The sequence below is a fragment of the Carya illinoinensis genome, chromosome 16 (assembly GCF_018687715.1).
Source record: "Carya illinoinensis cultivar Pawnee chromosome 16, C.illinoinensisPawnee_v1, whole genome shotgun sequence".
NCBI lineage: Eukaryota > Viridiplantae > Streptophyta > Magnoliopsida > Fagales > Juglandaceae > Carya > Carya illinoinensis.
This window is the reverse complement of record NC_056767.1, coordinates 15,399,916-15,413,192: the sequence shown is the minus strand read 5'-3', so window position 1 is coordinate 15,413,192 and position 13,277 is coordinate 15,399,916. Positions and strand designations below refer to the sequence as shown.

At 38.8% G+C, this 13,277-nt stretch overlaps 1 protein-coding gene across 1 annotated transcript; it reads right to left on the bottom strand.

Annotated features, from left to right (window-relative positions):
• Positions 1-8,521: 8,521 nt before the first annotated feature.
• On the bottom strand, positions 8,522-9,701 carry LOC122298861 (probable carbohydrate esterase At4g34215). Its single transcript, XM_043108707.1, has 2 exons — positions 9,042-9,701; positions 8,522-8,713 (listed from the first exon to the last, which is right to left on the bottom strand). The coding sequence occupies exons 1-2, from the start codon at positions 9,699-9,701 to the stop codon at positions 8,522-8,524; spliced, it is 852 nt and encodes a 283-aa protein (XP_042964641.1).
• Between the last annotated feature and the right edge of the window lie 3,576 nt (positions 9,702-13,277).

Here is a 13,277-nt window from a genome sequence, read left to right as displayed (position 1 = left end):
AGATTGATCCAAGAGAACTTCTTTAAAGGCAGGAATGGTCGTGCAATCATTAGTTGAATGCCCTTGGCCCTTACAAATATTACTGCTCAAGGTAATCTGAGATACAGCTTGTACTTCATTCACTTTCTTCATTTCTATGGTTTCTAATTTCTTAGAAATCATAGCCAACCTAGCATTCAAATCATCTACTTCTCTCAGATTATATTTCCTACCCCCTGAAATTGTCCTTGAACTTTCCGACCTATCATGGACATCAGATGTATCCCATGATTGTGCATTTTTAGCTAGATAATCAAAATATTCAAAAGCTTCCTCGGGTTCTTTGTTAAAAAACGCTCCATTACACATGATCTCCACAAATTGTCTCATTTTTTGTTGCAAACCCTCATAAAAAAAACTAATGACCCTCCAATTCTCATATCCATGATGAGGACATGCATTTTTTTTTTAAATGAAATTCCATTTATTAAAGCGGACAATTACAACATTTAACTTGTAAAATACAAGTTAAATATAAACATTTACTCGCTCTTCAGTCCACAAATTTCTTTGCGACTGACAGGGTCTTGCCCAAGGCGTCCAGACTAATCGTCTGAGGGACAGATCTCCAGACTAACCATCTGAGAGACTAACCTCTGTCTTAGAAAGACAGTCCACATAACTCCCCCTCCCAAGGAGTGGAGTACAAACTCTACGGACCCTCGGTCTTAGAGACTATGTTCCCTATTGCTAATTAAAACAAATAAAATACATACATCAAACAACCACACAAAGAAACAACCTGGGCCCAGCCCAAGCATAACACAGCGCATCCCAACCCAAAAACCCAGCCCACGTACACAGCGCAGCCCAACAAAACCCAGCCCACGTACAAACCCATTTAGGGTTTCATCTCTAACTTCTGCTGTTGCCCCCTCATCGCGCGGCGCCCCCCCTCCCCCCCCCAACCAGGTGCAGATCAACACCATGCGCAGCTCACGGCTCCAAACTTTCCTCGCCATCTGAAAACAGGGGCTGCTGAAGGCTCCAAGCTCCTCCCCAAAGTCTGAAAACACCGGATGCGTGCATACTCCGGCGGTCCTCCGCAGGCCATAGAAAAGCTATGCTCTCCGGCATCTCGCCAGGGAAAAACAAGCCCTCCCCATGCATTTCTCCGGCGTTTTCACCTTCGTTCTGACCCGCACCGACTTGAATGCCGTAGGCCACCTCGTCTTCAACCTTCTCCACCATCTCAATCACCGTGAGCTACGTTCCTCGGGAAGACAGGCAACGCTTCCCCAAAACAACTGGACTTGAAAACCCCCAACGCCTAGCGCCAAAGCTCCAAAGCCATGGAGACTAGAACCGTCTCCCTATAACCAAAAAACCAGATCTAGGAACTGGGCCTACAAAAGAGAAAACTAACAAAAAAATAAAGGAAAAACAAAACAAAGAAAAACAACAAAGGAGCGGGAGGGAGGGAGGGAGGAAGGAGCCGAAGCTCCCGCTTCCCTCTGAGGAGATATTTGATTTCTGGTTTCTAGAGAGATGAGAGCGGCAGGAGCTTCTATGAGGACATGCATTTAAAAGGTCTTTGAATCATTCCCAACAATGATAAAATGTTTCCACATCCTTTTGGCCAAAATTCATGATCTGTCTTTTCAAGGCATTGGTTCTATGCGTGGGAAAAAATTTCTTTAAAAATTCAGTTTGCATTTCTTGCCAAGTCCCAATGGATCTTGGTCTTAAGGAATTCAACCATGTCTTAGCCTTGTCTTTTAAGGAAAATGGAACCAGTTTCAATCTTATGACTTCATCAGTGCATGTTCTATCCATGAATGTGGAACACACTTCTTCAAACTCTTTGATATGCAAATAGGGGTTTTCAGATTCCATACCATGAAAGTGTGGTAACAATGGAATCATCCCGGGTTTGAAATTAAAAGCATTTGCATTAATAGGTAAAATGATGCAAGAAGGTGTGCTAGTCCTAAGAGGCTGAAGATACTCTCTAAGAGTCCTGTTTGGATTGTCCACTTCCCTATCATGATGCTCATTTTCAGCCATGATACTATCAGTGTCTGATGATCATTCTACAGAAGATGATGCAGAGCTAAAAGATGTCAATGATTCTGTCCTAAACAGTCGAGATGTATGGTCTCTAGTCCAACTAGTCATACAAACAAGAGCAGATAATCAAAGATCATGAAAAATAAACAGAGAGAAGGGAAAAAGATTATATGTCACCCAGGCTATGAAAAGGTTCACAGCTCCACAACGTCCTCTCAGTAGTAGAGGAATGCTCTAATAAGCACCAGTTGTCCCCGGCAACGGCCCCAAAAACTTGACTCGTGGTTGAATGTGCTTCCAAGTGTAGAAGTGTCAAGTTGTATCAAGGATAAGTCCAGAATCGTATTCCACAGGGACAATGGGTTATCAAAGCGTATAGGAGATTTGTAAGTAACAAATGAATCAAGTATGAGTGATGAAAATAAAATTCAAATGCAATGCAAAAAGATAATCAAAGTTGAAATTAGAGTTTCTAAAACAACAAATTAACGAACACTTGGGTTGGGCATGAGACTCTCTCTATTTTGGATTCTAGATAATTTTCTCGATTAACAACCCAATCAAGGCATTGATAATCGGAAGATAAAAAGATAAGCTCAAGTTTTGCAATATTTTCCTAAGGGATTTTCTACTTTACTAGCCGAACACACATTAACAAACAACTGAGAGAGGCCTTGATAGTTTTCAAGCTTTTGTTGTGCCTTACGTCAACAACAAAACAAGAGCAAGAGCTGCAATCTATTTTCAATTTAAATCCGACTAGTAACATATGTGAAATCAACAATTAACAACAAAATATTGCATCGATCTAGAATCCATAACAAATCAAGCTTCGTTCCACAACCCAAGCTTCAAAAATTACCTACGTATGATAATTCTAACAACAAAGATTAATCTAAGCAAAGCCATAAAAAAATTTGTGAGAAGAAATAAAAATAAATAAATAAAACCACAAGCTCCACGCCAACTCAACTAAGAACTTTAGGAAAGAAAACTGGGTAACTAAAAAAATAATAAAACTGAAAATGAGTCCTCTGAAATAACAACTGAAAAACACTACAACGTAAAGCAAAAAAAATGAAACCAGCGCCGCAAGGCCACCGTCTCCCCTGCGTCTCTAAAGTAACGAAGAAAACAGCCAAAAGAACAATGAAACTCGAGAGAGAGAGAGGGGGCCCTCCGTCCAAAATGTAAAAGAAAAATTCAAAGAAATAATATACTCCCAACCGAACAATGATCTGAACTAAGAACAAATAAAAAAAAAATGGATTCGACTCCTCAAATTAAAAACTGCATAGCGTCTAAACGAAAAGGTTAAAACCAAAGCTCCCTCCTAGCCGCCAAGGTCTAAACTAACAGGAAAGAAAAATAAAATGTTGCCGAATTCCTCAACGAGGTCTGGAACTGTAAAAAGAAAAGAAAAGCATAATATAATAAATGTAAACCAGCAGCAATGAGGTCTAGCGTAAACGAAAAGACCACAAAAAAAAAAACAGCCGAGCGAAAACAAAAGGAATGAATAAAAACTAAAACAAACCGCCTTCTCTCAAACGGAAAAAGAAATGAAATAAAAAAACTCTGCACTACTCTACTCCTTAGCGTCTGAAACGAAAGAAAAGTAAAAGCAAAAGCTCCCCTCCTCTCTACTGCTGCTTCCAGCTAAATAGCTAATCTCCTGCTGCTGCTTCCCGTCCACATGAAAAAGAAAAAGAAATAAAAAAAAAAACCCTGTTGCTGCACGTTCAACTTCCATGTGCAGAAGCAAGAAAGGTGAAGTGAACAGCTTCCCTTCCAGCCATGTGCTTGGTTCTATTTATCTTGCAATGGTCAGTACGTGTGGTGTGCTGCTGTTCGAAGGCTGCTGTCTGCTGTAACATGCTGCATGTGTGAGTCTACTGCATGTGTGAACTGGTCTGAATGATGCTGCATGTGCTACGTCCATTTCTTCTCCTGCTGTAGCAGCTGCTGCACATTCGAGTGAGTGGGTGTGTCACTTTTCTGCATGTGTGTGTTGCATGTTTGAGTCCGAATGCTCTGCTCGTCTGCATGTGTATTGCACTTTTCTGCATGTGTGAATGGGTGTCTTTCTGCTGCTGTACAGCGTGTGTGAGCTGGTGTGAGTGGTGTCCGAAGGCTGCTGTCTGCTGTAACATGCTGCGTGTGTGTTGCACTTTTTTGCATGTGTGATGTGCTTCTGCATGTGTTAATGGGTGTCTTTCTGCTGCTGTGTTCCTGCATGTGTGAATCTGAATGCTTTGCTGGTCTACATGTGTGAACTGGTCCGAATGATGCTATCTGCTGTCCATGTGATGCTGCTTGTGTGAGTGTTCCTGCTCCACTCATAATCAATTCTTTTATTTCTTTATAGGTCCCACTCTTTCTTTCTTCCATAAATGCCCTATAATATATAAATGAAATGATATTATAGTTTAAGTATTTCAAGAGCAAATATGAAACTTTGATGTGCAAAATATTATCATCAATAAATTTCCATTAGGTGTTAAAATTTTGATGCATAATTGAGTGTCCAACCATTCTTTGATGTAATAAATCACTCACTAAAACAGCTTAATTATGCATTTCTAACACTTCATCACACCCCCCAACTAGCTCTTTGCTAGTCTCTAGCAAAAAGAGTGAAAGAATTCATGCAAAGGTGAGATTACCAAATACAATTTCAGAAAGTCCAAGAATCACATGCTATGAAATAGACTTGTTGAGTTTAAGAACACTGGAGATAAATTAATATGAATTTTGTATCAACTAAGAGATTTATACACAATTTAGTTAATCAACGAAGGGAATTACATGTAACAAAGCTTGCTTTCTTTCAAGTGCATGGAAATGGGGTTAGAATTCCAAGATCGACTACCAAGAGACATTAATAGTTTCAATCACAACAACCAATCTGAGAAAACCACATGGTCTTACTCTAATTCAAAACCATTGTAGTGGCGGCTTTCACGCCATTACACTTTGAAAGGCGCTTACTTTTTTTTTTTTGTAAGGACCTCGGTAATAGGCAGCCTTTTCCACTACACAAATATAATTTTTGTTTTCTTATGTTTTTAGATTTCCTAGTGGGGTAATCGGACCTATGAATGTGTGCCTACCCACACTTTCACAAGTCAGCCCTTACCACTAGTCTACCTAAAGGATTCTTCTCTCTCTTTTTTTTTTTTATTTTTTATTTTATTTTTGATCCCTGGCTTGTCCCTTTTCTCATTTAATTCATTTCATATTTCTTCCTAAGCCATTAGGATATGGTTCATTAGAGTCTCAAACAATTGAAGTGTAAATCAACCAACAATGACTCAATATAGTCTTTCTACGCCTTCCGGGTATGTGTTGTGTGTGTTTTAGCAAAACTTTTAACATCTTTCCCTTGGTTTAGATGGATAAATATTTGGTGGGAGTAGAAAATACGTTCGAAAGCTTCAAGTTGTATGCTCGAATAGTTGTAGGATTTTTATAAATTTTAATTGCAAAAAAATACCTTATTAATTAGTTATAGGTAAATATTTAGTTTATATAATAAATATAGCATTTAAATAATATAAATAAATAAAGGAACTCAATAACTAATTTAAAAAATTAAAAGAAGATTCATATTTAAGTTAATTATACAAAACACAAATGGCTAGTGTCCATATAAAAAATAACAAAAAATACAAATAAATGATATACACTGCTGGCCCAGATCTCTTAGCAAAGCCTCAACTCCACCAAGGCATGCATGCAACTTAGGCACAACATTTCCTGTACGCGACTTCCAAATGCATGCAACTTCCAAGACTTAATTACTTCTAGTGATATAAGCTATAAAGAAAACTATCAGCTAGTTTCTGACCAATGCGAACGACTGAATTTGTATCCAAATGCAGGTGATCTGCTAAAAGCAAACCCCTCACCCAAATGTCATTGTCATCGCATATAATCTATCACAAATTTTCATTTTTCTTGTAGTGTCATAAGATGTTTCATTGGTCGATATGGATAAGTTAGTTTTGCTACTTTGATGATCATGGGTACATAAGAATTTCATTCTGAGATTTATTAGTTTTTTATTAACATTTGGACAACTTCACAGTAACCATGGGATTGACTTCCCCAGTAAGTGTGACGCCCGCAAATCCCCAAGCACGGACACGGAAAAATCGAGACGTCCGGATGGTGACAACCCGGGTCACCACCTTATCGACGAGTGCCAAGTGTGTGCAAAAGCAACATATGTACACGAAGAAACACGCAGCGGATAACGAGAGTCATATAACTAAGTACCAGAATTTTCTTAATATAATACAAGCTGTTTAAAACATACATAATTAAAATATTGCAAAACACGAATATAGTTTTAAACCAAACTATAAAGCATAACTTCGACTCAAAACTCTGGCGGAGCCGCATCCTCGGGCTTAGCCTCTTCCTCCTCCTCCTCGAATCTTGCACCAAAATCTACGGAACCAAAAATGGTACCGCAGGTAAGTAAAATACAAACACCACCAGATAAAAAGCATATAGAACTCAAACAATATGCATGAAGTGATGCCAATGCGCAAAACCCATAAAATCATATTTTTACCATGCACACCAAAAATCTCATTTGGCCCAAAAACAAAACCTTTCCAAATATCACGCCAAAAGTCACATTTGGCCTTTATTCATCTCAAACCATTATCCATTTTATCCGTATGCACCATGACCTCCCCTAGGGGTCATCCGCACACCCTGGCTCCAGTGCCACACCGCAGAGTACCACCACGCATGTGACACCTAACGAGCGATGCCCAGTTCCGCGCCCCGCGCGTTCGTAGCCAAGCATCCTCTAGCCCTCACCAGCGAAGGGCCACGTAGTCGGTGCGTAGGGCGGTGCCCGGTTCCGCGCCCGGCGCGTTTGTAGCCAAGCATCCCCTAGCCCCCGCTCCCGTTGTCTCCCAGCGACAACCCAGGGGACATCACTCAGTTAATTCCACTCCCAAGTGACCAGAGGAGCTCCACCGAGATAATACCCCATCCCGGCTTGGGGTCGTGATACACATGCACTCGTAAGTCCACTTACGCCAATAAACAGGCTTTTCTCAATTAAACAAAAACACACGTGCATGCACCATGTAAATGCCGTATCAATGCACAAAAATAATCAACCAACATAATTCAATAAAACAAGCAACTCCGTCCACCATTCATCTGACCCCCGAACTCCTCGGACTCAGTCCGGAATCAGCCAACCAACAAATAAAATTATTGAATGAGCAATATATTTTTAAATCTGAAAATAGGATTTGGAAAATACTTACAGCGCTATATGGTATTTTTAGAAAGCTTGCGGTGTTGCAAATGGCGAAAAAAAAGCAACATAACAGTGAAAATTCACTGTGGCTGTGGGTTGTAAAATACCCACTTTTGAACGGGGACAAACCAGGGCTTGGGATTGATAGGGAATGGTCTAAGGATGATTATGAAGCTATTGGAAGTGGTGGTTGGCCGTGGGTGGCGGCGAAAATGGCGGAAGGAGGCCGGATTTCCCAAAAAGGAAAGCCAGCTCGTGGGAGCTGTTCCGGTGGCTATTAGGGGCCAAAAATGGGTGGGTTAGGATGGCAAGGGACCGGTGATGAAGTGGTGAAGAAATGGTGGCCGGAGGTGGAGCGACGGCGGCGGATCGGGGCAAAAACCGTGGGAGCTTCAAGGGCGTTTTCCGGCCAAACGGCTGGCCGGATGGGGTTGAGGTTCGGTGGGGAGGTGCGCCGGAGGGAGAGGCTTCGACCGGTGGGGGCGGTGTGCCGCACGGCGACTGGACGGCGGCGGGTCGAGGGCAGAAGGCAGCTCCGGCGTGGGAGAGGAGAGAGAGAGAGAGAGAGAGAGAGAGAGAGAGAGCCGATCGGGAGAGGAAGGAAGAAGAAAAAAGAAAAGAAAGAAAAAAGAAAGAAGAAAAAGAAAAGAGAAAAAAAGAAAAAGGAAAAAAGGGAAAAAGAGATGTAGGAAAGAGATGAGGTCCAATCCTCACTCCGGGAAAACAAAACAAAACTACCGAGAAAGAGATTAAAAACCGTAAAACGACTAAAATAAATAAAACACAACATCAAATAAATTAAAAACCAATTTTAAAGTGCAATAAATTAAAATAAATAAACTAATATATTAATTAAAATAAAAACAACCCTTCAGCGAAAATACACGCGAAAGTGGGTCATCACAGTAAGTACTACTCACGATTCCATGCATGCATGAGTTATAATTCTCATGATAGTTCAAATATTTCTCTAGCTACCAAAGGGCAGCATATTAGCTAGAGTACTACATCATAATCAAACGAAATAAATACATTAACATAGAAAGAAAGAGCAATATTAATGGATCATATATACGACATTTATCTCCCATTTCACATGATCAATACATACACAATCATCTTATTTACTTAGATTATTGAATTTCAACGATCAACCAAGTTTAATTATTGGCTTAATTACTTCTAAAAGTTGTTTAGAAAACTATTAGCTAGCTTTTGACCAATGCTAACAGCAGACTTTGTATCCAAATGCAAATGATCTGGTAATAGGGTTAAGCCCATGGCATCAATGCGCACAACATTCTTCAGGTTTATATTCACCTGAGCATCTCTTACATTTCTTAGGAAGTTTCCTTCTCCAACAGAAATTAGAACCTGCAAAAAATATGTATATATATGTTTAGAATTTTTATAATGATTTGCAAAGATGCGTTATATATATATGTTGCATGTACTCTAACCAATTTGTGAAAGGAGAAATGATTTAGCTACAAAAAGCTTCCACAAAAAGCTTCCGTTAGATTGTAAAGTCAATTTTATTATAAGCTAGATATATCTAACGTATCATATATGGTATGAAACTATGTCAGTCTGTAAGTTTAAAAGCATATATAAAATTAAGATACTCTACACAAACATAAATTAAGAAACTTTACACAAACAAATTGAACTAAGAAAGTAATAAATAAATAAAAGAAAATACCAAGATAATAGGGAGGTCAGGAGAGTTGAGATCTAGTCGAACATCATTGAAGAACTTCTCCAACCTTCCCTTATAGAGCATGGAGTCTTGCTCTCCACAATCACTCTCTCCTTGATACCAAATCAATGCACGAATATTTCCACCACTTTGCATTGCAGTTCTTGCCCTATCCACCAACTGATTGTATAGTATAGTACCCTTTTGCCACTCTTCTATCTTTGTTCCTCCTACTGCACAAGGGACCAGACCAATCACTCCAAAGTCTGGAAGTTTTGCCAATATTTGGTTGGACAAGGGCATGCCTGGTCCCATCCCGCAGGTCTTCAAATTATCAATTTCCTTATGGAGAGGTTCATAAGCTATTTCCCAAGTCTTGGTTAAAGATAGTGTGAGGATTTTGGAAGTGGGAATGCATTGTGGAGGAACTTGTCCATCCCATTTGAGCAAGTTGGTTTTGGTGTCATTGTAAACGCCTCCGCATCCAGCCATGTTGCTTTGTCCTGCTAAGAGGAATATGTTGTTGGCTTTGAGCCCTTGGGGCTTAACATGACAATGAATAAATACGCAGAAGATGAAGCGAAAAAACATCCTATTTTCTTGTCTTTTAGATGTTGCAAGAGTGTGATAGTTGTGTAGTGATGGAAGAGAAGCAGGTTGCATCTTATATTTATATGACTTGGAAATCCATTTTACGTGGCGTACAGAGTGTATGAGTTGTTTCTAGCCCTCGACTCTCTAACCAAGAAAACAAATTACTACTACTCAATATCAAGAGTTTTCGACCACCAAAATGATAGCATGTTGGCTTGTCTTGTGATTTTTTTATTTTAATTTAGGAAAATGATTGAGACATAATATTTTTCATTACATTTTTACTATACATTGAGGCTATTCTCGTAAATATAGTACACTTTTTGTCACGCCACATACCATGGGAACCTTTCAACCTAAATACATAATTATAAGAAAGCTTAAATACAATATTTTCGAAAGTACCAAGTACTTAAAAAAGTTCTTTCAAAGTAAAATAAACCAAACTCTACTACACAGTCTCTAAAATCTCACCAATCAACCTATGCCACCTGACAATTATCTTACATTTCTCTTACAATCCTGTCACATGCCATCTATTCCAACTGTTACAACTATCAAAGTCATGTGATAAAAAAGTAGTGAAGATAAACAGGCGAGTTCATCAACTCAGAGTGTTTAAACATGAGCAAGAAGGTACATAGTGTAGATTATAAAAGAATATCAAAATAACAAATCGATATTTCATAAACATGTATTTACAATAACAATATAAACAAATGACTTTTGATATAAACATAACAGAAACAACGTCATAACATAATTACAAAGGTCATGTTTAAAGCGGTAACTATCATGAAGTACAAGAAACGTGAAACTAGTGGATGGAAGTAAGAATGAATAAATTAGTAGCAACTACCAAAAAGTGTACGAGACGAGAAGCACAATAAACGGGTAATCAGGTGGCAAGAATATGAAGGGCCTTATTGTGACCTTTCTTCTTCTTCTTCTTTTAAATTAGAGTGAGGGGTTTCGAGCTAGGTTTTTTATTTACAGAATCACGTCATATGTCATCAAGTCATCAAGCTTTTGGTATATTATTACAACTTTTTTTGGCTAATTATGCCTCGCTCATCTTTGATTGGTGAGTTCTGTATGGCTATCAAGACATATATATGGCCGAAATAATTTGGACAATATAAATGATTTGTATAATTTTTAAATAAATAAGTCTTACCCAAGTATTTATAAAAGAAAGGACTCTCTGCCTTAAAAACGTGTAAAAAATCATTATTTTTTAGTGAGACTCACTTTTTTACCAAAGGCATAGGGGAGACTTGTAGCTAGCATTACTCATAGACTCCATTTTTCTTTTTAAATGGAGTGGACGGAACTTCCACACTCTAGTTAGGATTGTATCTAACATTATCTAATAATTGATTTTAGGTAAATAGTCCATGTAAGTACTCTTAGAAGAAAGTTATATTGATTATAACCTCAGGAAGTGGCTTCCAAACATGCATGTTGCCAAATTTTAATTTAATTTTTTGCTATTATTACGATAATTTCCTTTTGGTTAAAATAAATTAGCACCTGACAACTGGTACAGAGCATTCGATGTTCACAACTTTCTCAAAGAATTAATGACTTCCATGATATAACAATAATTAAATTTAACAAATACTAAAAATTGGTTTGTTTTCTAAGCTATAGAGATGAGGCTAAGAATGAATTTTAGGTACTATCTTTTCGGTGGTCGAAAATTCTTGATATTGAGTGCTAGTTTGTTTTCTTGGTTAGAGAGTTGAGGGCTAGAATCAAATCATACACTCTGTACGCCACCTAAAATGGAGTTCCAAGTTATATAAATTTAAGATGTAGCCTGCTTCTCTTCCATCACTGCACAACTATTACCCTTGCAATATCTAAAAGACAAGAAAAAGGATGTTTCTTTCCGTCATCTTCTTCATACTTGTTGACTCACTCAAAAATGAGTAGCACTAATGCTATCCCAAGTGCAAGAGGATGTCGTGTAATAATTAGAAATAAATTCTTAGATTGTCTCCTCAGGGAAAGTTACTCAAAAATCAAACTCGTTGAAAAAGTGTGAAAAACTTCACAAAGAGAAAATAAAATGATGGTATGTGCAATGGATGGAAATGGGTACTAGTCATGGACTAGATTCGTATTTTTAGATTTTGATTGTCGGGTTGAAATGTAAAGGACTAATAGATTAAATTCAGAAATTAATAAAACTAAGTTAAGAATTAAACTAGATTAGAAAATAATTGACAAAACATGCACTGAAAATTGAAAAGCCCCAAAATCAATGTTCTAGGGTTCATCGTTATATTCAAATCACAAATTCTCAAATTAAACCATAGCAATTGTAATCACTAGTAAAATGAAAGCTTAATGAAACAATAAAAATAAATAACATGAACTAAATGAATAACAAAAAAATCGTTCAAACTTCTAAGCCAAAAATCTCCAAAATAATGCAAAAACTTAAAACTGAATTGCCATAGCAAGTAGGGAATGAAAGGATCAAGCCAATTGAATGGAGATGAAGATTTGAGGTGGTGGAGGAGGCTGATTTGTAGTAGCAATTGGACTCCTCAAGAAGTTCTTCAATGTGCTGCAGTTTGAGTGAATGATGCAGAAGAAATTGTGTTGCTACATGAATGATCGCTTGTGTGAATCCTCCTCTCCGAATCTGAGTGAAAATCAAAGGAAAATATGAATTCTAAGTGTTTCTCTACTCAAAACCAGAGCTTTTTAGGTCCAAGCCGCCTTGTGGTGATGATGACCGAATGAGCCTAGCTAACTTGCTTGCTTGCTTGCTTGGCCTTGAGCTTACACGGCCATGGAGGGTCTTAGGTTGATGAAGTTTTTTTTTTTTTTTTTTGTTGTTTTTTTTGGTGGAAGGGATGATTATGGGTATCCTAAGTGTATGGATGTGTGTAGTGCATGGAAGCACAAGGTGATATGGTTAGTGTGGTTCTTGAGTGTTGGCCGAATGGTTGAGCTAAGGATGGAAGGAAGGATGATGGCTCGGATTGGGATGGCTCGGGAAAATGGTGAGTAACCGGTTTCCATATGTGGATGGGGTCAACTTGTCATGAAGGAAAAAGGGGGTCTAGCCTACCTCTTTAGTGGGTGGCTAGGATTGAGTGGTGAAGGGATCCGTGAGGTTTGAGGGGCATCTAGGGTTATGAGACTAAGTGTGAGGTGGCATGAGTAATCGGTGGGGTGTTGGGTGTCTAGGGTTAAGAGCTTACGGCTTCACGTGGGTAGTTGGAAGGTAGGGTTTCCCGAATGATGAGGGGTGACTTGACTAGTGGAAAGGCAATTTGGTTGATTACCACTCATAGGTGTCGACTAGAGTTGGATGGCTTAGGGTCCGTGGGTGAGAGTTGGAGTGATTAGGATTTCCTTACTTGAGAGGGGCAGCGTTAGCTAAAGTTAAAGGAAGGTGTCTAGGGGTCTCTTTTAGGTAAGTGGACTAGGGTTTGTGGAAATGGGAGCTTTGTTAGCCGGCAAGTGGGGTTTGAGTGTAATGATGCGTAGGTGAGTAGGTGGGATGTCCCGAATTGTCAAAGGCTTCTAGACTAGTGAAAAGGCAAGATGAGTAGGGCTAGTTCTTGGTGAGGGGTTGCTGAGTGGATGGGAATAAAAAAATGGGACAGCTTGCTTTTTGCCCTT

Bases quoted from the DNA above. Each gene is read 5' to 3' on its own strand.
- LOC122298861 (XM_043108707.1), bottom strand. From the start codon at position 9,701: ATGCAACCTGCTTCTCTTCCATCACTACACAACTATCACACTCTTGCA. The intron at 8,714-9,041 runs GTATTTTCTTTT...TATTTTTTGCAG, and splicing joins CTGACCTCCCTATTATCTTG to GTTCTAATTTCTGTTGGAGA.